Raw genomic sequence first — 21,936 nt, forward strand, 5'->3', positions numbered from 1 at the left:
GTAACTCAGTTACCAAAGGGGTTTCCGCTGGCTACTGAGTCTAAGGCAGCCTAACAAAAACGAGCTCCAGGAGGGCTCACCTTGAACATGCACAGCCCCGATTTAAACTCATGTTCCTGAAAGCGCCTACAGATCGGTTATTTACTTATTTACTTTGCTTTGCAAAGATTTTACCTTTTCTTAACGTATGACTGCTTTTTGTTTTCTTAACACTGTTTTTCACAAGCAAAATTTTTGAATTTTATTCTCTCTCTCTCTTTTTTTAATTTCAGCATATGACGGGGGTACAAATGTTTAGGTTGCGTGTATTGCCCTGGCCCCACCTGAGTCAGGGCTCCTCCAAATCAGTTTTTAAAGACCCAATCTCTAAATTTCCCAATTCTGTCTCGTGACTCCCTTAAAGAAGTCTTTTAGTAAAATGCAGAGAGCATCCTCTTCCACCCGATGGCCAGCACAGCATCTAAAGATCATTTCCGCCTGAGACGAAGCGGCTGGTTAGACCACTGCATGCACAGGAGAGGAGGTGGGGCACAGGCGGGCTCGAGGCATGCAGGGGGCGGGCAGGCGGGGCCGCAGGCAGAGTCCCGCTGTCCCAGCACTCGCCTCGGGTCAGGAGGGAGCACCTCCCGCAGGCCCACTGCAGTGGCGCCCCAGGCCAGGCCGACCAGGGGGCCGTGGGCAACGGGAGTCTCCCGCCCGCCGGGCACAGAGGACGAGCCAGGCACCACGACAGTTACCTATTCATTTCAAGATCATTCAGGCGTGCGGAAAGATCCTCAAGGCGGTTGATTTGTTTGTGGCACTGGCTACAGTAAAACTCAAAAGCCTCATCAGTGAGGATGCTGTGCAGCTTTGCAGCCAGCGGGTCGGCGCTAGAGAGACAGAAGCGTCAGGTGAGGGGAGCAAAGGTCCAGCGGGTTACCTGCGACTCCCTCCAGGGGTGAGGAGGACAGGACAGGACGGGGGCTGAACAAAAACACGCTGGAAGAGGATTCGTTGTGGGGAATTCTGGCCCTCACTTTTGACCGCGGGGAGCCCGCGCCACGCACCCCAGCAGGAGAGGCCTGCACACAAACGCTCCTTCCCGGGCAGGTGCACAGAAGAAACGCGGTGTGGCCGAGAGCCTCACCGTAAAACAGAAGGCCCTTCTCTAAGGTAAGCGACTGAGCACGCTGCTTTCTCCTTTGCCAAAAACACGTCAGTGCCTCAACGTGACAGCGAAGAACGTCTCCGGCCGAGTTTCTGTCACTGCGCTGTGTTAGCAACTGCTCTAAAACCACCAGGATCAAAGCTGTGCGTGGATGGCGAATCAACAAGAGTTTTGTGATTTTTAAGGTCTGTACTAAAAACTCAGAATTTTAATTTCTGGTGACACTAGCTGACCTCCTTGAGCCCCGACGTGACCCCCGTGGGCCCCAGTGTGTGGTGGCTGTGACGTTCCGCTGCTGGGAGAGAACAGCCAATGGCAGCCTCGTCGTCCCTGGGGCAGCAGGACCCACAGGCTGCTAGAAACCATTTGGAAACTCAATTTAAGGAAAGGTTAAAAGTGAAACATAAAATATAGCATAGAGTTACACTTCAGACACAAAAAAAATGGGGACAGAGACAGGGACAAACTGAACAAACTGGAAGAGATTACCAAGACAGGGCAGAAACCACGTTTGAGAGACCCAAGTCCTCAGTCTTTCTGTGGACGTCACCCTAAACACACGGTCCGCTGAGGAAAGCTGCTAACAAGGCACCGCCGTGCGCACCCAGCTCCCGAGGGACACGTGCCAGGAACCTGCGCACCGGCCCGTCTGCCTGTACAGCAGACGGCAGCTTTGGGGCTGGCGCGTGGAGCAGGAAGGGAAAGGGGACCCGCCAGGCAGACGGCTGGCTTGGCTCAGGGGACAGCCCCTCTGGTCACTGCCCTATGCCAAGTCTGGGGGCCGCCCACTGGTGGGTAAAGGAAGAATCTTGGGGTTGGTGCTTTAAAGATACTCAGCCTCTTTTGTTAGCAGAGATGGAGAATTTCGAGAACCCAGTAGCAAAGGGCTCCCCCTTTGTGACTAGGGGGGACAGGCCACTCCTCCAAGTGTGGGCCTCACGGAAGACGCAGGAGTGCCCTGAGGGGCTGCCCAGGCCCACAGACACGTGAGCTCAGATCCCATGTTTGGATACGAGCCAGGCGGACTCTGGGATCTCCAGTGACTTCCACACACGCAGCCTAGGAGGCCGTGCAGCTGGGAAGGCACGAGCTCGGCACGAGCGAGTATCTCCTCTGTAGCCCTCGAGAGCCAGAGCTGGCAGACAGCGCGAGGACGCCAGGTAACTAAAGGAAATGCATCCCAGGACTCACTGATGACCCTAAAGCCTCCCTCAGCAGTCTGTGGCAGACCATGACGGGACTCACGACAGCAGCCAAGGAACCCGAAAGCTCAGCTTCCCACCACGGCTGTGGAGCGCAGGGCTCCGCTGGGGCCTGAGAAATTTGCAGTGATCTGGGAGTGTAACTAGATGAGAGGAACTTCAACCAATTTTCATCAAGTTTAAATTTAAGATTTATCAATGTGGCGTATTTAATTACACTTCATCAAATAAAGCAAGTCCTCTCTTAAAAGTTTATGAGCCAAAAGGGAAACTTCCTCGTCACTGAGCCTGGGCGGGCGAGGGAGGAGTGTGGAGTGCGGCCGCCTCACCTGGGGGCGAGGAAGGCAGGGTCGCCGCAGCCGAGCTGCCCGCTGCACGGCGTCTCCAGAGACAGCTCCGCCTCGCTGCCCTCTCCGTAGTCCTCAAAGTGCTCCTCCCCGCCGATGACTGTGACCACAGACTGGCCACGTGGGTGGGACCTGCCAAGGGAAACAGCAACGACACACTGTGGCTTAGGGTGCGGAGCGGAGCTTCCCAGCAGGCATGTGCTACATGCCACACGCATGAGTTCATGTCAGAGGAGCCAGGTTAAAAAAAAAATAGGTGAAATTGATTTTTGTTAAGAGACAGTCTCGCCATGTTGCCCAGCTGGTCTCGAACTCCTGGCCTTAAGCCCTCAGCCTGCAGAGTGGCTGGGACTAGCGGTGTGAGCCAACACGCCGGCCATGAAACTCATTTTAGCAGAGTATTTTACTAAGCCCAATATACTCAAAATATCATCCTTTCAGAAACGTGAGGCTTCCCACATCTGCTGTCTCGCAGTGGGTGTGCTCCGCGTCTCGATCTGCGCCGGCCTCGCTGCAGGTGCTCACAGCGCACGCCCAGGTGCCGGCACAGACCAACGCTGGGGCCCAGCCAAGCTCCTCCGCCTCTGCCTCAGGGAGCTGCTGTCCGCGCACAACCCCGACCAACCGCTGCGTCAATGTGACATTTGGAATAGCAGATCCCAGCCGGGAAAGGGAAGGGGCTTCCAGGCACCGCCCTCCCTGTGACGGCAGAGCAGCTCCCCCACTCCCGCTCTCTGGGAAGCAGATCCTGGCGACCCAGGCACAGGCCTGGCCAGCTCCGTGACTCCCAGGCCCGCGGAGAGCAGCTGTGCCTTCCGAGCCCCTCTGCACCGTTAGTCCTCGTGAGAACCCGCCAAGCAGGCTCGGGAGCTGCTCCTCTGGGAGGGAAAGGGGCCTCGCAGAAGGAGGTGGCTCCCCTCGCCCAGGGGAGGATGGCAGTCAGGAAGGCCACGGCGGAGAAGTTCCACTTTCACACCCACAAAATACGCACATCACTGACCGGTCCTGAGGCAACTTAGGATGAATCACGAGGTCGTAAGCACACGTGCTCTCAGTAAAAATGACAGCATTGTGCTGTTAACTTGGTATATGCCCAGCCTCCACCTAAATAAGCTGGAACAAGTTGGCCGTCAGCTGGCTGCAACCAGCCCCCAGCCCTCGCCAGCGACAGGAGGAATTCCCTCCTCCCGACGGTCACCATGTTGAATCAGGCTATTCCGCAAGGCCCGTTTCTCAGGGTTGGGCGCTTGCTCTATCAACACGCCCAGGCCCTGGGAGAGCTGCCCTCAGAGGGGAGGGACAATCCCTGAGAGGGAAACGCACGTGGCTCCGGCAGCCTGGGGAGCCCTCCCTGCTCCCCATGGGGGGCCACGCTGGGGACACGCCTGGTCCCCTCACAGGAGATGATGAGGGACTCGGCACCCTCCCCTGCCCTCCCTGCCTCTGCTCAGGGCAGTTTTTCCTAAGTCTGACAGGGACCAGGAGGGCCACATGCATCGTGCTTGGAGACCGAGGCCTGGACCACACAGCCGCTGCTCCATAAACCTGACGTTCGTCATGCGGACACACTTCCGACACCAAGTCCATAGAAATGGGGTGACATCTACTGATAATCAGAGCCTGGCCACCAATAAGCTTTTCAAATTATCTGCCCCCTGAAAGATCTACACTTCTTAAAAACTAGCGAGAAAACAGAAAATATTTCTCACATAATGTCTGTAGCAGCTTTATGCTCAAAACCAAAAACAATAACCACCCAAGTGCCCATCAACAATAGGATAAATTTTAAAGTTTCAGCATATTCATACAACAGAATACTCTAATTATAATAAACAGTAGGCCGGGCGAGGTGGCTCACGCCTGTAATCCTAGCACTCTGGGAGGCCGAGGCAGGAGGATCGCTCAAGGTCAGGAGTTCGAGACCAGCCTGAGCAAGAGTGAGACCCCATCTCTACTAAAAATAGAAAGAAATTATCTGGACAACTAAAATATATATAGAAAAAATTAGCCGGGCATGGTGGCGCATGCCTGTAGTCCCAGCTACTCGGGAGGCTGAGGCAGGAGGATCGCTTGAGCCCAGGAGTCTGAGGTTGCTGTGAGCTAGGCTGACGCCACGGCACTCTAGCCCGGGCAACAGAGCGAGACTCTGTCTCAAGAAAAACAAAACAAAAACAAAACAAAACAAAACAAAAATAATAAACAGTAAATGATTTACAACTATGCACAATAGGGAAGAATCTCATACCCTCAATATTAAGTGAGAGAATCTAAAAAGACACACTCCACGGAAGACACAGAGCCAGGGAGGGCTGTCAGCGAGGGGCTGCCTGGCAGGGGATGGGGGAGGAGGGAGGAGGGCGGAGGGCGCTCTGGTGCCAGCCTGTTTTCCTCTTGGCCTGAGAACGCGAGGGGTCAGTCTGAAAAGCCAGCTGGCCCTGCGTCACGGCACGCGCGCCTACTTGTAGGTATATATATTACAGTTTTGAGGAGTAAAAAGCCAACAGCTGTGAGGGAAAACCAAAAATGAAATGAAATAAAATAAGCAAAACAAAATAAAAAACACTTCCAAGCCTGGTAAACATGGTGACTTCCCGAGTGGTTCAGGGTAAAACCAAAAACTGTTGTTTGGGTCCCTGTGGCCACTGGGCACCTCCTGATCTGACCTCCTGCCATGACGTTCCCCCCTTCCCTCCCCTCTAAGCCTAACAAGCTCCCGAAGACCCCTGAGGGCAGAGAGGGGACAGGACAGAGGGGTGTGGTGTGGCTCAGGGTGCCGCAAAGAGAACAGGGTCAAGGCCGTGCTGGGAGACAGGCGCTGAACATGCTGTCGCCTTGCTCTGGCTTTAGGAACTGTGCTGACAAAATCCAAACGACTGAAGTTTTCCTGCTACAATTTCCATCTCTATGGCTCAGGAAGCTACACAACACTTCCAAGCACAGCCACTTGCTGTGGCAGGAGGAGCTTCCCGACAGGGAAGTGAGGGGACAGGGAGGCTGCTCAGGGCAGGCCAGTGGCTCCTCCAAGGAAGGTAAGGAGCAGGGCCCAAGCCCCACCCGCATCCCGTCCCCTACCTGGCCACAAAATGGACCCTAAATGAGTGTGGCACCCACTCCTCCAAGAGCCAAAGCGCCTGTCAGACAGGTCCACAGGGTGCAACATGCCCAGAGGCGGCCTCCGGGCACGCGGCGGGCACAGACCTGCCTGGGAGCAGCAGCAGAGCGCCGTGGTCGGGCTCCTCCATGGCGTCCAGGCACTCGGAGGGCACGGCCGAGCCCCCCGCACTGTCCGCGTCCCCTTCGGGCTGCAGCTCAGGGTGCACCAGGGTGCTTGTGTCCTCGTCAGTGAAGGTCTCGCACTCGCTGTAGGTGCTCTCGGAGCCCATGTACGCGCTGTCGGTCACCTCGTTGGCCTAGGAGAGAGCACGCTGACGGTCAGTCCGGGCACGCGCGGAGCAACCAGGACGCGGCACAACGCGCTGCGGCACGTCACGGAGGCACAGAGGAGTCCTGGTTAATTCCGACCAGAAACATCAGCTTAGAAAAAAAATTCAGTATCTTTAAAAATGAAAAACAGGCACATGTCCAAGAGTAAGAAAACATTACCTGGAGTAATTTTTAACGTTGGTTAAAAAAATATACCTAAAAGAGATCGGGAGCATCCCAACATCATTTGATAAATCCAGCAGAACCACTACTTGTGGCTTCCAACACTGGAATTATTTATATCCAAGGAATTAACATTCAGTAGTGTAAGAATGTGCCTTTTCAAATTAAAGAGTCACAGTCAACAGCTATTACATGTGTTCAGGCTGCACTGCTTTGAAATTCAGATTAAAGGTCTAACCTCGGCCGGGCACGGTGGCTCACGCCTGTAATCCCAGCACTCTAGGAGGCCGAGGCGGGTGGATCGCTCAAGATCAGGAGTTCAAGACCAGCCTGAGCAAGAGTGAGACCCCGTCTCTATTAAAAATAGAAAGAAATTAGCTGGACAACTAAAAATACATAGAAAAAATTAGCCGAGCATGGTGGCGCATGCCTGTGGTCCCAGCTACTCGGGAGGCTGAGGCAGGAGGATCGCTTGATCCCAGGAGTCTGAGGTTGCTGTGAGCTAGGCTGACGCCACAGCACTCTAGCCCGGGAAACAGAGTGAGACTCTGTCTCAAAAAAAAAAAAAAAAAAAAAAAAAAGTCTAGCCTCAAAATACTCATCAATCAATTATTTAACCAGTCAGTTGCTGACTGGTTAAATGTCGACCTTCCCAGACGCGTCTTTGTTTTCCCTCCCGTGCACTTAGCAGCTAGCACAGGGCCCAGCGCATGGCAGACAGGAAATATACGTGCAGACAGCACAAATGAGCAAAAAACTAAAGAACCGTTAAACAGGACGTTTTCAATTTATAATCTCCGCTTTAATTAAAATGAAATTGCAGGTCAGAAAAACTGGCCAACATTTCAGGCTCAGAAGATTCTGAGGTTAACAATTTGCAAACAAGTAAGATCTCCAAAAAGTTGCAGTTCCAGCGCAAGGCGATGCCCTTTGTACTCTGGGCTGGTGTCACATGCAGCGGGGAGAGTGTGCTCGGACTGGGAGGGCTGCCAGAGGGCCTCGCCCCGAGCAGCACCCGCCGGCCTCATCTGAAAAGACCCGAAGGGCCTGGGCTGAGCTGGCGGGGGCCTGGCGTGGCCGACGAGAGGCCAGTCCCACCCCGGGTCCACTTACTAAAAGCTGTGCGACTCGAGGTGGAGTCCTGCTGCCTCGTCTGTCCAACAGGGGCTGCAGGACTGATCTCACGAGGCAGGGACCTCAGGGGATCAGGAGAGACAGCAGTCGGGTGCTTTCAAAGCACGGAAGTGAAGACCGCAGGGTACCCACGGGAGGAAGACCCCTGCCAGCTGTGTGCAAAGCCAGGATAAATCAGGGAGAAACACGCAAGGTGTTCAATTATGTCACTCATATTTCCAAGGAAAAACCCAATTCCCTAGGATTTAAGGAAGTAATTCGAGAAAACTAATTCATAAACGGCATTCACTTCAAAATCCCAAACCAGGAGATCACTTAGGGAGACACCGGCTCAGCCAGGTGCACTGGCTCATGCCTGGGAGGCCAGAGCAGGAGGATGGCTTGAGCCCGGGAGTTGGAGGCTACGGTGAGCTGTGATCGTGCCACTGCACGCCAGCCTGAGTGACGCAGCGAGACCGGGGGTGTGGGGACATCAGCTCAGTTTTGTTCACTGTCACTGAGCCCCTCTCTCTCCAGGACCCACCACCCAGCGCGGGCTGGCTCTGAGCTGCGCCCGTGGGAACCGTCGGCACACACTGGCGTGGCCAGAACAGCAGGCCAGGATGTGCCGGAGCAAAGGCGCAGCACGGCAGGACCCAAACCGAAGTGAACGCCGGCCCGACAGCACTGCGCAGGCACGGGGACACGCCGCCTCGGTCTCCAGCTAGACTCACCGGGCACCAGGAGGACCCACAGACTCCTAAAAAGTGTGGCTATTGACAACAGCAGCACAGACCAGATCCAGCTATCTGGCGTGGAGCCAAAGACGTCAGAAGAACACTGCTCCCGGCCTGCGAGGACAGTCCCAGGAGACCTCCCAGCCCTCAGCAGGCAGGCCAGGGCCGCCCAGACGTCCCCGGGGGTCTGCTCCTCCCCACTCCCTCAGAGACGGTTTCCTGCATGTAGCAGAACGTGACTTGAGGTCGGCTTTTAAAACAGCCAAAGAACTGGCACTTCTGACGATGCCCAGCGCTCTTCTCCGGCCAGCGTAGACCCTGTGTCCCCAACCAGCAGCTCAGATGCTTGTGAGACCTGTGCACTAAAATGAAACCTTAAGCCCCCGCCAGCCAACCAAACGGACCTCCTCTTGGCCAAGGAGATCCCCCCAAAAAACAAACAAACAAAACCCCTTAAAGCTGAGTTGCCGGCCATGAGGAGGAGGGAGGGCAGACTTGCCTGGTTGTGCCCTGTCGCTTTCAGAGTTATTCTTTGTAACAATAAGATACAAAACCACTAGCAAGCCCAAGGCCATGGAAGAAAACGGTCATCAATTTACTTAACAGATCATTTGAGTCTGGGTGGCTTGTCTCTGATTAACAGACATCCTTATCTTAACTCAAAATGTTCCAAAGCCTTTACACAAAGCTTCATTTCTTTAACCAATTACCAACCAAAGAATCTTTAAACCCATCTATAACCTGCAATTTCCACTTCGAGATGTCCTGCCTTTTAGGGCCAAACCAACACACGCCTTCCATGTATTGATTGCGACTTTACGTGCAATTCCTGTCTCCCTGGACGTATAAACTGTAACCCAGCCTAGGCTTCTTGGGCGTGGTGCTGTGGGCCAGAGTTGCACATATTCGGCTCAGAACGAACTCTTTAAACTATTTTACAGAGTTTGGGCTCTTTTCCATCGACAGAACAAACCTACACTTCCTTTCTCTCAAACGTAGGTCTCAGGATAGGGACAAGGACCAGGAAACGGAGCCTGTAGCCTGAGCCCTCCGTGGAGCGTAGACAGGGCAGTCCCCTTGGGAAATAATCCTCCACGGACACAGGAACAACTAGGAGACTCGGACTCCCGCAAGTCAGAGCTGGGCCCCTCCTGGGCACAGAGGGCAGCTGCCCACCCCCCTTCACGCCTCGTGTCCAGAGTGAGCCGGGCTCCCCGCTGCTGTGTGCAGTGGCTCAAGTCCATCGTGTGAACAGATCACACAGTGATCACAGTGGTCACAGCTGCGCACCCCTCGGTGCCTTCCTGTTTGCTCTCACCCCATCTGCTCCGAGTATCCACCACCGGGTAGTGGAGGTCCCACCCCACACTGCTGCAGGGAACACCTGGAGACACCTGCCGGGCCCCGGGGAGGCGCAGGGTGCTCCGAGGGTGGCCGGGAAGGCTGGGCGCCGGGAGCTGCCCCACTGCCCAGCGCCTGCCTCGGCTGCTGCCCCTGAGCTGGGTCACGGCTCGGCTCCACTGGCCAAGGCCGGGCTGTGTAAGTGTCGGTCAGCTGGGTCGGGTCGTTTCCAGCGCCGGAGGCGAACCGCCTGCCTTTCGAGAGACACCCGAGCATCTCAGAGGACAGTGCGTGTTCGCTCACAGGCTGTGGATAAGCAGTTGCTGAGCTGGACCAGTTTACACTCGCCAGCCACACGGGACGTAGCTTTGCCCAGAAGCCAACTTTTAAAATTTTTACAAATTACAAATCTCAAGGTGAACTCACTTGAAAATCAAAGTGCACCTTAGACACCTTTGCTACCTGTTAACATTACATTGGCTGGTTAACAAGTCCTCCAAATTGCCAACGAACAGAGAACACAGCCATGTTTGGAGCCATCATCCGTGACTCAGGTGTGGCCAACGCCAGCCGGGCCATGGTTCCTTCCTCCCTGACCCTTCCGTCCCCCCAGAACAGTGAACACTGGGCCCAGCGCGGGCTCACGTCTCTTCTTACCCGCAAACACCAGGCTGGGCTGCCCGCACTCGGGCTCCAAGGGCTACCTGTTGCGGACGGCCTCCCCAGGTAACTCCGCCGGGACCGAATCACTGGCTTTTCTCAAAGAACAAAACCTCCTTTCTGTTTGCTGGTCACACTGGGGTTTCTGCAAAGCCTCTGTGCTCACCTAAGGCACCTCACCGCCCGGGAGAAAGTTTAACTGCTCCCCGACACGCTCTATTAAACCTCCTCGGGTGCTGGCCAGGGAGGGGAGGCAAAGTGCAGGAAGTGTCCCTGCTGGCTCTGACAAACAGTTAGTCAGGGCTCGCAACAGAGAGGCTTTTGTTCCTGACTTTCTGATAAGAGTTTGTACAAAGATATTTCCCCATCGTCTCACCAGGGCAGCGCTGTCCTCCAGACACCACCGGTGGTGGGAGAAGAAGGGAGGGAGGAGAAGGCACAGCAGGACCCCGTGGGACACTCCTGGCCTTCAGTTTCCGCCTGTTCTCCCTGAGACTTGCCGGGGCCCTTCCTGAAGTCCTGACGAAGGCCCACCTGCCACCCTGCAAGCTGCTCCGCACCCCCGGCTGCCCGGTTCTCAGACAGGGTCTTCTCATCACCGTGCCCAGAACGCAGTGGCAAACCTCATCCCCTTCTCCTCAGAGACCCCCGTTCCCAGCTGCAGGCCAGGAGGACCCCTGGGAAAACGGCCCCGGCAGGACGCCGCAGCTCATCAGCAAGCAGCACACACACCCCCGCCAACATGCTGCTCGAGCCCTGTAGTGTTACCAGCCCCCAAAAATGGGTTCTGGGCCGGGCGCGGTGGCCCACGCCTGTAGTCCCAGCACCCTGGGAGGCCGAGGCCGGAGGATCACTCAAGCCCAGGAGTTGGAGGCTGCAGTGAGCTAGGCTGACGCCGCTGTACTCCAGCCTGGGTGACAGAGCGAAACTCTCTCTCGGGGGGAAAACAGGTCCTGACTAGAACCCATTTCATCAGAGAACCAATGGGCTTACTCACCTCTGAAGGTCTCCAGTGGAGGGTCTCCACACGGCATATCTGGATGGAACACATATATTCTCCAGCCCTATTTTTATCAGACATTTTAAGATTATATGATGTAAAAGTTATTTTAAAAGAGCAATCTTTCCTCTGTAAGTTTCACAGTATCTAGTTTCACGCCCCTGAAGATTATACCCAAACCTCAAAAAGCAAGACGTGGAAGGACGTTAAACGCGTGTTACTGAGAAGCCCGTCTGCGACGGCTGCACACAGGACGTCCCAACTCCACGCCGTTCTGGAAAAGGCAGAGCTTCGGGGACAGCAGGAGGCCAGTGTTTGCCAGCGGCTGGGCTGGGGACTGACTCTGTGGGGCCCCCGACTTTCAGGACAGTGAAAGTCCTGCGTGACACTCTCAGGGTGGATCTAAGCCACCGTACATCTGTGAGAACCACAGAACGTTCAACACCAAGCGCGACGCCAACGTAAACCATGGACTTCAGTTATCAACAATGTATCAACACCGTATTTATAAAGAACGTGCCGCACCAACCCACGACGTTCACGATGGAGGAAGCTGTACGGGGTGCACGGAACACCCTGTACTATCTGCTGCACTTTCTGTCAGCCTAAAACCACTCTAAAACATGAAGCTATTAATTCTTTTTAAGTAGCAAAAGCTTAAAAAGAAATGTTTCTGGCTGGGCCCGGTGGCTCACGCCTGTAATCCTAACATTCTGGGAGGCCGAGGCAGGTGGATTGTTTGAGCTCAGGAGTTTGAGACCAGCCTGAGCAAGAGCGAGACCCCGTCTCTACTAAAAATAGAAAGAAATTAGCTGAACAACTAAAAATATATAGAAAAAATTAGCTGGGCATGGTGGCGCATGCCTGTAGTCCCAGCTACTTGGGAGGCTGAGGCAGGAGGATTGCTTGAGCCCAAGAGTTTGAAGTTGCTGTAAGCTAGGCTGACGCCACGGCACTCTAGCCCGGGCAACAGAGTGAGACTCTGTCTCAAAAAATAAAAGAAAGAAATGTTTCTTCCATTCTAAGAAAGAAATCAGGATCAAAAACTCTACGAAGCGATCATTCTCTGAAATGTTGGGTTCCCACCACTTCTGACAGTAACAGGTGTGAGGTTTGCGCCCCGCGGGCCGCAGGCAGGGTGGGCTGTGCGGGGTCTGCCGGCACAGGCCAGGCTCTGCTACGCTGTCCAGGCCGCAGGAGGCAGCCCCAGCCCCGGAGCTGGGCTCTCACCCTTCCAGACCTACCCAGTTCTCGGCAGGGCCAGGTCCTTCCTGAGGCTTTCGGGGAGGTCGCGCCCTCACCTCTTCAGCTCCTGGGAGCCCCAGAGTTCCTGGCTGCGGCCATCTGTCCTCATCTCGCCTCCCCTCGTGCCTCTTTCCCTCTTCCAGGGATTTAGGGCCCGATCCAGCATGATCTCATCTTGAGATCCTTAACAAATTACATCTGCAAAGACCCTTTTTCCAAATAAGGTCACGTTCACAGGTTCTGAGGGGACATATCTTTTGAAGGGCCACCCCTCAGCCCGCTGTACCTACCCACGCTTAGATTGTAAAAACTCAACATGGTAGAAATACGCAAAGAATAACCAGAAACACTCGTGAGGAAGAGTGGGCACCGGCACGCAGGCGCACAGGCCCACGGGGAGCACAGATCCCAGACACGCCGACCGAGAATGCCCTTCCTCTGACTGAGTTCATTGCCCGGGACGTTCACGGTGGATGAACCTGTGCAGGGCGCTTGGCCTGGGCCCTCCCCAGGTCCCGGAGGCCGTCTTTGCACGGTGGGAGTCCTGCACACCACAGCCGTGCAAGGGCCCCGCCTCTGCCACGCCGCCCCACACCAGTCACGTGCCGAGGAAGCAAAAGGCACGACCCGACACAGGAGCCAAGTCCCCGGCGCTTGGGAGCTCAGGCCCTGCTGGTCATTTGGGACAAAACAATGAGGGATGATGGCTCCCAGGTGGGGCTGGTCCCGGGGAGGGGTCTGTTGGCAGAAGTGACAGGCGCCAGTCAGCACGCGAGCCCGGCCATCCAAACGGTGATCAGTGCCCAGGGAAGGTTCTCAGAGCAGGGACGTGAACCACTGGGGAGGCAGCGGGATCCCGTGAACCTCAAGGTGCACCAGCCTCACACACTATGTAGAACTACCGTGTGTGAGCCTCACTTCACACGGGCTCACGGACAGCCCAGCCCTGCTGCCTGTCCCCTCCCGGGAGGCAGGGGGCTGAGCAGGGCTGGCGGCTGCCACCTCTACCTTTTTGTAAAGAAAACGTTCCTGATCCAGCCGCCTGGCTCTCCTGGCATCCGACCCCTCCCCACACGGGAGGGTGTGACTACAGTGGCCCGTCCCCCGCAGCTATGCCGCCAGCTCCTCCCCAGCTGTGGGGACAACAAGGGACCCACAACTGCAGGAGACACATGTCAGCGTGACAAGCCTGGCTGCGTCTGGGTGGAGGGGGGCCAAGCAGGAGGCAAATGCTAGTCAAATGTCCCCAAACACAGAAAATCATCTCAAGATCGGCAAAAGGAAACCTCCCAAGTCCTCCACTCTGCCTTCGCCTGGCAGACCAGTAGCAGATGACCACAGCGTCACCGCCCACCCACCCTTAGCCCAACAACGGGGACAGGGAAGCCTCCTGCCCAGCCCTGGGGATGCATGTGGGGCAGACACCTGTCAACTTCCTGCCACGGCCACCGTCCCCCAGAGCCCGGTAACCACCAACCACAGAGACCCCCAGCCTTTAGGCAAGTTTCTACAATAAAGAGAACACAGCCCAGCGGGTACCCACAGGAAGCAGGACTCGAGGTGTACAAGGAGGGGGTGTCAGATCTCACAGGTGGAAACCACTTGCCTCATAGGTGACAAAGTCGTCAAACTCATCGGGACAGGCCAGGGGCTCCTCGTCCTGGACAGGTGCGACGCCGCCGTACAGCTGGCCATCAGGACCTGCGGGGAGAAGACCCTGTGCTCAGCAGGCCGCCCAGGGCCATCCAGTGAGGTCAAGGGTGAAGGCACATGACTGGCAGCCCCGGGAAGGAGGCCTCCTGTGGGCGTGGGGGTCCTGGGGGGTCACGGGAAGTGGGGGTGAGGGTGAGAAATCCGGGGGAAGAGCCGCTTCCTCCGTGAGAACAGCGCTTCCTGCCAGGACTCAGGGATGGCGTACGGGTAGGAGGACGAACTTTTCATTTCTTAAAAGAACCGGACAGTGTTTATTGCACAAGTGAAAGAGCAAGATGTCCCGCTCAGTAAAACTGCTTCCAGCCTTTAAGAAATGTTAGGTACCAATAAGATTTAATTTTTCAAAAACATTTACTTTTGGGAAGGTGTAGTGATGATGAAATAATACTGAAATGACATCTTGTCCTGGGTGCTGGGCTCAAGGGCAGTTTTTTTTTTTTTTTTTTTTTTTGTTGAGACAGAGTCTCACTCTGTTGCCCAGGCTAGAGTGAGTGCCATGGCGTCAGCCTAGCTCACAGCAACCTCAAACTCCTGGGCTCAAGCGATCCTACTGCCTCAGCCTCCCGAGTAGCTGGGACTACAGGCATGCGCCACCATGCCCGGCTAATTTTTTCTATATAGATTTTTAGGTGTCCATATAATGTCTTTCTATTTTTAGTAGAGACGGGGTCTCGCTCAGGCTGGTCTCGAACTCCTGACCTTGAGCAATCCACCCGCCTCGGCCTCCCAGAGTGCTAGGATTACAGGCGTGAGCCACCGCGCCCGGCCAAGGGCAGTTTTTATTTTCTTCTTTTTGCTTAACTTATCTTCTGTAATAAACGTCTTATTGTACATAGGAAAACATTAACGAAAAGGCATCTTCTCCTCACAGACTGTGGTTCTGACGTCAGCAACAGACATGACCCACAGCACCCGCCTGTCCCCTCCTGCAATGAAAGACACTCACCGCCGCCTCTCGGTGGCTCTCAGAGGAACGAGGCAGGTTCCCAGGAGCACGCGAGTGACGGGAGATGCTGTTTCCCGACACTGCCCCACTGTGAACGCAGTTACTTCCCTAACATACAGCAGTTACCAAAATATAACCTATCAGTCACTTACGCAACACGTTTAGCATAATCTCACCTAAACTTCTTTAAACAGTGAGACTCTGCGGAGCCTCCTGAGGGCCAGGCAAGGCCCCACTGCTGACTCCACATTGCTTTGCAGTCACGGGTGAGGCCATTCGCAGAAACCCCCCGGGCTCCTGTTTTAAGAATCCTAAGGACTCTGGCTGCCACTTGCACTGTTTTCCCAGAAGGTGGCTGGATCTGGTGGCTTGGGGTGCGGGAGCCTCTGAGTGCGGCCTCGCCGACCCCTCAGGCTGGACCTGCGCTTGCTGCCCGGCAGGCAGGCTGTGGGCGGAAGCCCCGTCTTGGAGCTGTGGGTCTTTACTGCAGAACTTTATGCTTTTATTGATGAGGGGAGCGTGCCGTAGACAGAACTTTCCAGTTTCTGGAGCAAGGAAGTGCAGGAGCACCAACTATTCCGGGGCAGTGTGAGGGCGAATGCACACTTTGCAAAAGGCTAGACTGTCTCTGGCCGAGTTTTCCACCACCGAATGGCACCACCCTTGCTCGCACTTCCAAAACCTGCAACACACAACTCAAGACTTTCCAACACAACCAAGCGTCTCAGACACGGCGGACAGACAACCGAGAGTCTTGGCCTGCACGGCAGAGAGACAGATGTGAACGCAGCTCACGTTTTTACATTCTTGATAAGAACTAAATACAGTGCTTTTATCAGTTTTCTCTATAAGAACTAAAACAGCCGGGCGCGGTGGCTCACGCCTGTAATCCTAGCACTCTGGGAGGCTGAGGCGGGTGGATAGCTCAAGGTCAGGAGTTCGAGACCAGCCTGAGCAAGAGCGAGACCCCGTCTCTACTAAAAAAATAGAAAGAAATTATATGGACAGCTAAAAATATATATGCAGAAAAAATTAGCCGGGCATGGTGGCGCATGCCTGTAGTCCCAGCTACTCGGGAGGCTGAGGCAGTAGGATCACTTAAGCCCAGGAGTTTGAGGCTGCTGTGAGCTAGGCTGACGCCATGGCACTCACTCTAGCCAGGGCAACAAAGCAACACTCTGTCTCAAAAAAAAAAACTAAAACAATTTTCAATTAAGTGGGAATTTTTAATGTGCATTTATCTTTTCCTTTCAGAGCCCGAGGGGGTGGGAGCCAGAGTAATGCCCTATTTGTAACAGCTCCCTCTCTGTCTCAGTCTATTCCTGAAATAAGGCCTGCGGCCGTGACGGCAAAGTGCCTCGCACTTCCTGCAAACTGGGTCAGCATGGCTCGCCTTGCTCTGACTGGCGCCCGCAGCGACACTGGAGGTGAAACCTGAAGCTGACGTGCAGTCTGGGTAATCATGTTTTCCTTACTTTTAAATGTTATGAAATAATTTCAAAGTCATCTTTGACTTGCCTTTATCCTACTTTCATTCTCCTTTTCCCTATGAAAGGCAAACGATGAAGTCACATCACAAAAGAAGAGCAGAGCCGCGGCCTGCAGCCCAGCACGCCGAGTGCACGTGGCCGGGCGAGCCCACGCGGATCCTACCACCACTTCCGCCCGCCAAGCCCACCCAGCTCCATGGTCACTTTGGAGTCCCGCCCCTCACGTCGGCTCTGAGAGGTGGTCCCGCCGAGCTGGCTCTGAGGCCGAGGGGCCACGCCACAGGCCAGCCTCCCCAGGAGCCGGGGGCTGGGGAGGGACCCGTGAGGCCTCGAAGACAAGGCCACGTCCTCCCGTGGCATCCACAGCCCAGTGCGCCTGCCACCCTCACCTCCACCTCCTGACCCTGGTCTCTCTGGAGCCCCAGACGTGCCAGGTGCAGCCCGGCCAGGACGCGGCCACCTGGCCTGGACGTACTCAGGGAGCCTTCCTAGGCCCCACCATGCTGCCTGCAGTCTGCCTCCCACCGGGCCAGCTCGCAGGACGGGCTCCGCACCTCCCTTCTGGGCCATGACCTGAAGCTTGGAATGGCCACAGCGCTCGGGGTACCGCTGCTCCACGTGTCCACGTCCTCAGTCCTTACAGGACTCAGCTGTGCCCTCCCACGGCTGAGGCCGCCTCCGTCCAGCTGGATTCAAGCTCTCGTCCCTGCAGCCTCCCCACAGCCCGCCAGCCTCGGGGCCAGGCCCCTCCCAGCCTTGCCGCGGCTCCACCCTTCTCTGCCCCTGAACCCCACGCTGGCTACAGACTGTCCCCCAGGGGCCACTCCGCACGGGGGACGCCCGCTGCAATGCACCCTCAGCACAGCATCGGGGAGGCCAAGCCTCAGCCTCTGAGGCCACCTCTGTTCCCAGAATGTTCTCGCCACTGAAGAAACACGGCACCACTTCCCGAGCATCCACAGTAACTCCAGGACTGCCTAGATTTCCAGTCTTAATTAAATCAAAATGGAAATATTACTCAAAAACAATGTAAAGCTGAGATTTAAAAACACCCCTGTGGGACTCGGCACGGGAGCGGTGCTGGGGGTGGAGGCAGGCGGCGGCCCGGGGTCCCGCCGCGGGGGCTCCGGCGATGCAGGCTGCTCCCCAGTCCAGCTCCAGATGCCCCTGGACAGGCTTCGCCGGCGTGTGACGCGCAGGGACGAGGCTGCGGCCCCTCACAAGCAGGGGGGCCAGGAGAAGAGAAGCTGGGACTGCTGGGGGCTGGGCAGGCAGGCACTGGGAACCAGAGAGGCCAAGAGCCGGGGTGGCTCCCCGCGCGGGAAGGCAGGGAGGGGACCCTGGGTGCAATCGGGAGACAGCCACTCTCAGACGGCCACTTTCTCTCGCCAGAGACTGGAAAGTGACTCCTTCAGTCACTAAACGAAGACATGTGCACCCCTGGCCTGACGGACGGAGGACCCTCGGAGGACAGACGCATCACAACCTGACGGGGGCCTCGCCCACCCGAGGGCACAAGTTTCCCGGGAGGACCTGACTCCTGGGCCCAAGAGCAGACACCTTCCACGCCAAGACAGGCCAGGGACCCCTAGAGTGGAGCCCGCCCCTTCCACACTAACTACCGTAGCCAGACCAGACTGACCACCAGCCCAATGACACAATCGTGGCCTCTGGACCAGAAAGGGTCCCACACTGCCCTCTCCTGCTGGCTGCCACCGTGGGCGGTCTCCTGCCTGTGCCTGAGGCGCCAGGGGCCACTGCTCCGTCCAGCCTTCCCCCTGCAGAGCAGTCTGAGCACCGCAACTGCCTAAACCCAAGAAAATCTGTCTCGACTCTCCCTGACAAGTTTTACCGCTGACCCACAGAGCCGAGCATGCCGGCTGGCCAGGCCGCCGGGCGTTCTGCGTCCCGCAGCACCCAGAAATGGGTTACCGTGACGTTTGTAACCAGACGGGCACTAAGGACAAAGAATTACCCGTCTTTGTACAAAACAGAGTCACAGTTGCGTTACGTGCAATTTCACACGCACACATCACTCCTGCCTGTGCCAGGAAACGACCGGTGACGAGACTGGTGGAGACAAACAGTCCCAGCGTGCTCCCACTCCACGCCTGTCCTCTCCTTCCCTGCACGTGGCCAAACGGCCCAATGAGCTCTTGAATTCCGGAATTTCCTACTGACAGCCTGCCACGGTACATGTGGCATTTAGCACACCCATCTTCCCACCCCCGATCTCCCAAAATGGTCACCATGTTTGGTTACATGAATATTCAATGTAATTGCTATGACCATGCAAAATGCTGTCCGTCACTGGGCCAAGAAGTATTCTGGAAGTGCTTTCCCTCTCACTCCACTTCCTGTTTTTCCCAGAAACGGCGACGGGGGTCCCCTGCTTGGCCTCTGGCACCCAGCCCCTTCCAGCCCCAAACTCTCGGGCAGAGCTGGGCGAGGTCCTCAGTGACCAGCTGGTTCTGGGGGTCCCCAGGCGCCATCACTATCAGCCTAGAACAGCGGTCCCCAACCTTTTTGGCACCAGGGGCTGGTTTTATAGAAGACAATTTTTCTACAGACAGTGGGGGGGTGGGGAGGGGCTCAGGCGGTGCCATGAGAGACAGGAGTAACTGCAAACACACACGCTCTCCCACCTGCTGCTCACCTCCTGCTGTGCGCCACCCCCACCCCCACCCCAACATGTTCCTGACTTTCATAGAAGACAACTTTTCCACGTATGCTGGTGTGGAGCTCTGCGGCCCAGGGGCTGGGGACTGCAGGCCTAGAAGCCTACACCCAGCGAATCTGTCACTTAAGAGTGAAGACAGGCTGGGCGTGGTGGCATGCCTGTAGTCCCAGCTACTCGAGAGGCTGACGCAGGAGGATCGCTTGAGCCTGGGAGTTTGGGGTTTGCAGGGAGCTATGATCACACCGCTGGACTCCAGCAACAGATCGAGACTCGGTCTCAAAAAAAGAGAAGTTATCTGAACCTCATCTGTTTGCACACAGGTTCCTGTAACAGCTCTGTGAGAACTCTGGCTCCTCAGCGCCCAGCGCCCTTGGTGCCTGCGGAAAGATTACAGCAGGTGCCGCTGCAGGCCTCCCAGACAGCCTGGTTCTCCTCACGTCACTTCCTAGGGCCATGGCAGCTGCTCCCGACCCTCAGGGACAGCTCTGTCCTCTGGCAGCTCCTATTGGTTAACTCTGGGGAAATTCTAGGTAGAGGCTTTTTTCTCGTAGTTTTAAAAATCCATTATGATTTCTTCTTTGGTTCATCAATGACTTAAAGGCTATCTTAATTTCTGAATGTATTTTAAAATCTTATCATTAACTTCAAACCCAATTGTGTGCATAACAGAGAATACAATCTGTGTGACATCAATGCTTTGCTGTTCATCGAGTTTGTTTCATGGGCTGACAGCCGGTCAGGTTTTTTTTTTTTTTTTTTTTTGAGACAGAGTCTTGTTCTGTCACCCGGGCTAGAGTGCCGTGGCGTCAGCCTAGCTCACTGCAACCTCAGACTCCTGGGCTCGAGGGATCCTCCTGCCTCAGCCTCCCGAGTAGCTGAGATTACAGGCGCTTGCCACCATGCCTGCTTAATTTTTTGTTTCTATTTTTAATTGCCCGGCTAAGTTTTCTATTTTCAGCTGGTCAGTTTTTATGCATATGGCGTGCAGGCTTGAAAGACTGTTTCTTCTCTGTGGATTCCGGAGTTCAGGGGTGAGCTAGGCAGAGACTCACTCACGTCTGCTACGGAGCAGTTGCAGAGAGGAGAGAGCCCCAGTGAAGGTGGTGTGAGCTTTTGTTTTGTACGGATCTATTTCATCTTCACTTTTTTTTTTTGGAGACAGGGTCTCCCTCTGTTGCCCAGGCTGGAGTGCAGTGGCATGATCATAGCTCACTTCAACCTCAAACTTCCATGGCCTAGATGACATTTTAAGTCCCGTATCTACTCTCAAAAAGTTACTTAAGGGTTACAACTTCTCACTTGGACTGCTAGAGGCAGAGCTACCCCAGCCCCAACTTGCTGCCCCAGCCTGGAGACTCTGAGGTCGTCTGATCATCCTCTTCCTTACCAGCACCAGGTGGAGCTGCTCACCTCCCACCCCTGCCGATATCTCCTCCTCAAGGGTCTCGGCCACCAGCTCTCTCTGCCCTTGCGCAGGTCTCGTGTCCCTGGGAGGGCGTCCACACCCTCCCTCAGCCTCCAGGGCCTGTAGCCCGTCTCCACTCTTGTCCTGGGAGCCCCCGCGCCCCGCCACCAGCTTGTCACACAGGCCAGCTCTCCCCACCTCGGGACGGCTCCCTCCCCTGAGCCAGGTACCCTTTACCTGGCGGTCATGACTGCCTTCCTCCTCCCAGCCCTCCTCAGAGAGCACTGCCTGCCTAGAGCTCTTGCCTCGGCCCCACCTGCTGCAGGGACAGCACCTCACCCATCTGTCCTCGCGCCACCGCCCACTGGCCTCACTGCCACGCTGGTTCACCAGAGTCTCCAGGGCCGAGATCAGTGCCAGGGCCATGCTGGTCCCACGACGCGGGCGAAAGAACAGCAGTCGAACCCAGGGCAGCAATAGGCAACAGCACACAGAACATTCCCCAGAGCCATCTGAGGACAGGTATTTGAGGAAACCCGGCACCTGCGTGACACTGCCGGGCAGTAATTTTGGGGAGGGGAGAGGGAAGACCACTGCAGAGAAGGGCTCAGGTCCACGGGCCTCCCTCCACCTGACCACTCCCTCTGCGGGTCCCAGCCGAGGTCTGGTTCACTTACAAGCGCAGGAAGGCGGGGTGGGCTGCCACCACCGCCCCCAACACCTGGCCAAGAAGGGAAGCAAGAAGGGACGGCCCGTTCAGACCTTCAGAACGTGACTGAAGGAAGACAGTGCAGGCGCGTGCTGAGAGAGTCAGACGGCACGGCCGCTCTGAGCAACAGCCGTGGTTTTAAGGACCTAAGTGTACACCCCGTACATGACCAGCCATCCCACTCGAGACGTGGGCCCCAAGGATGTTTTCACATGCGTCCATACAAAGACGTACACTTGTTCTTAGGAGCTTTATTCAAAGGAGCCCCAAGCAGCTGTCCATCACCAGGAGAGTGGACAGATAAAATGTGGTGCAAGCACACGACAGAACACTACCCCACACCAGAAAAAGCGGACCACTGACATGCAAACCACACGGATCAACCCAAAGACATCACATTGAGAGCACATGCTAATCGGCTTATTTACATGACGTTCACGAGAGGTGACAGATGCCAGCAAGAAGGTGGCGACGGGAGGGAACTGCAGGGTGACAGTGATGCCCGCGACAGGGACCTGCACCGCAGGCACGGGAGTCTGTCCAAACTCAGAACGGGCTGGACGCGGCGGCTCAGCCTGTAACCCCAGCACTT

The 21,936-nt window shown here is 55.9% G+C and overlaps 1 protein-coding gene across 3 annotated transcripts in view; it reads right to left on the reverse strand.

Moving 5' to 3' along the window:
- Positions 1–21,936, reverse strand: part of RAB11FIP3 (RAB11 family interacting protein 3) — a 67,400-nt gene that overhangs the window by 19,694 nt on the left and 25,770 nt on the right. For 2 of the 3 annotated variants that reach the window (XM_069487182.1, XM_069487184.1), the window contains exons 3-5: positions 14,008–14,102; positions 5,898–6,109; positions 2,682–2,831 (exon numbers count right to left, since the gene is read on the reverse strand). In XM_069487182.1, the coding sequence (XP_069343283.1) occupies positions 2,682–2,831; positions 5,898–6,109; positions 14,008–14,102 (457 nt within the window). Of the gene's footprint in view, positions 1–737; positions 873–2,681; positions 2,832–5,897; positions 6,110–14,007; positions 14,103–21,936 lie in introns of all 3 variants that reach the window. The other variant, XM_069487181.1, reaches the window with a different exon arrangement.

Source organism: Eulemur rufifrons, chromosome 14 (genome assembly GCF_041146395.1).
Source record: "Eulemur rufifrons isolate Redbay chromosome 14, OSU_ERuf_1, whole genome shotgun sequence".
Lineage (NCBI taxonomy): Eukaryota > Metazoa > Chordata > Mammalia > Primates > Lemuridae > Eulemur > Eulemur rufifrons.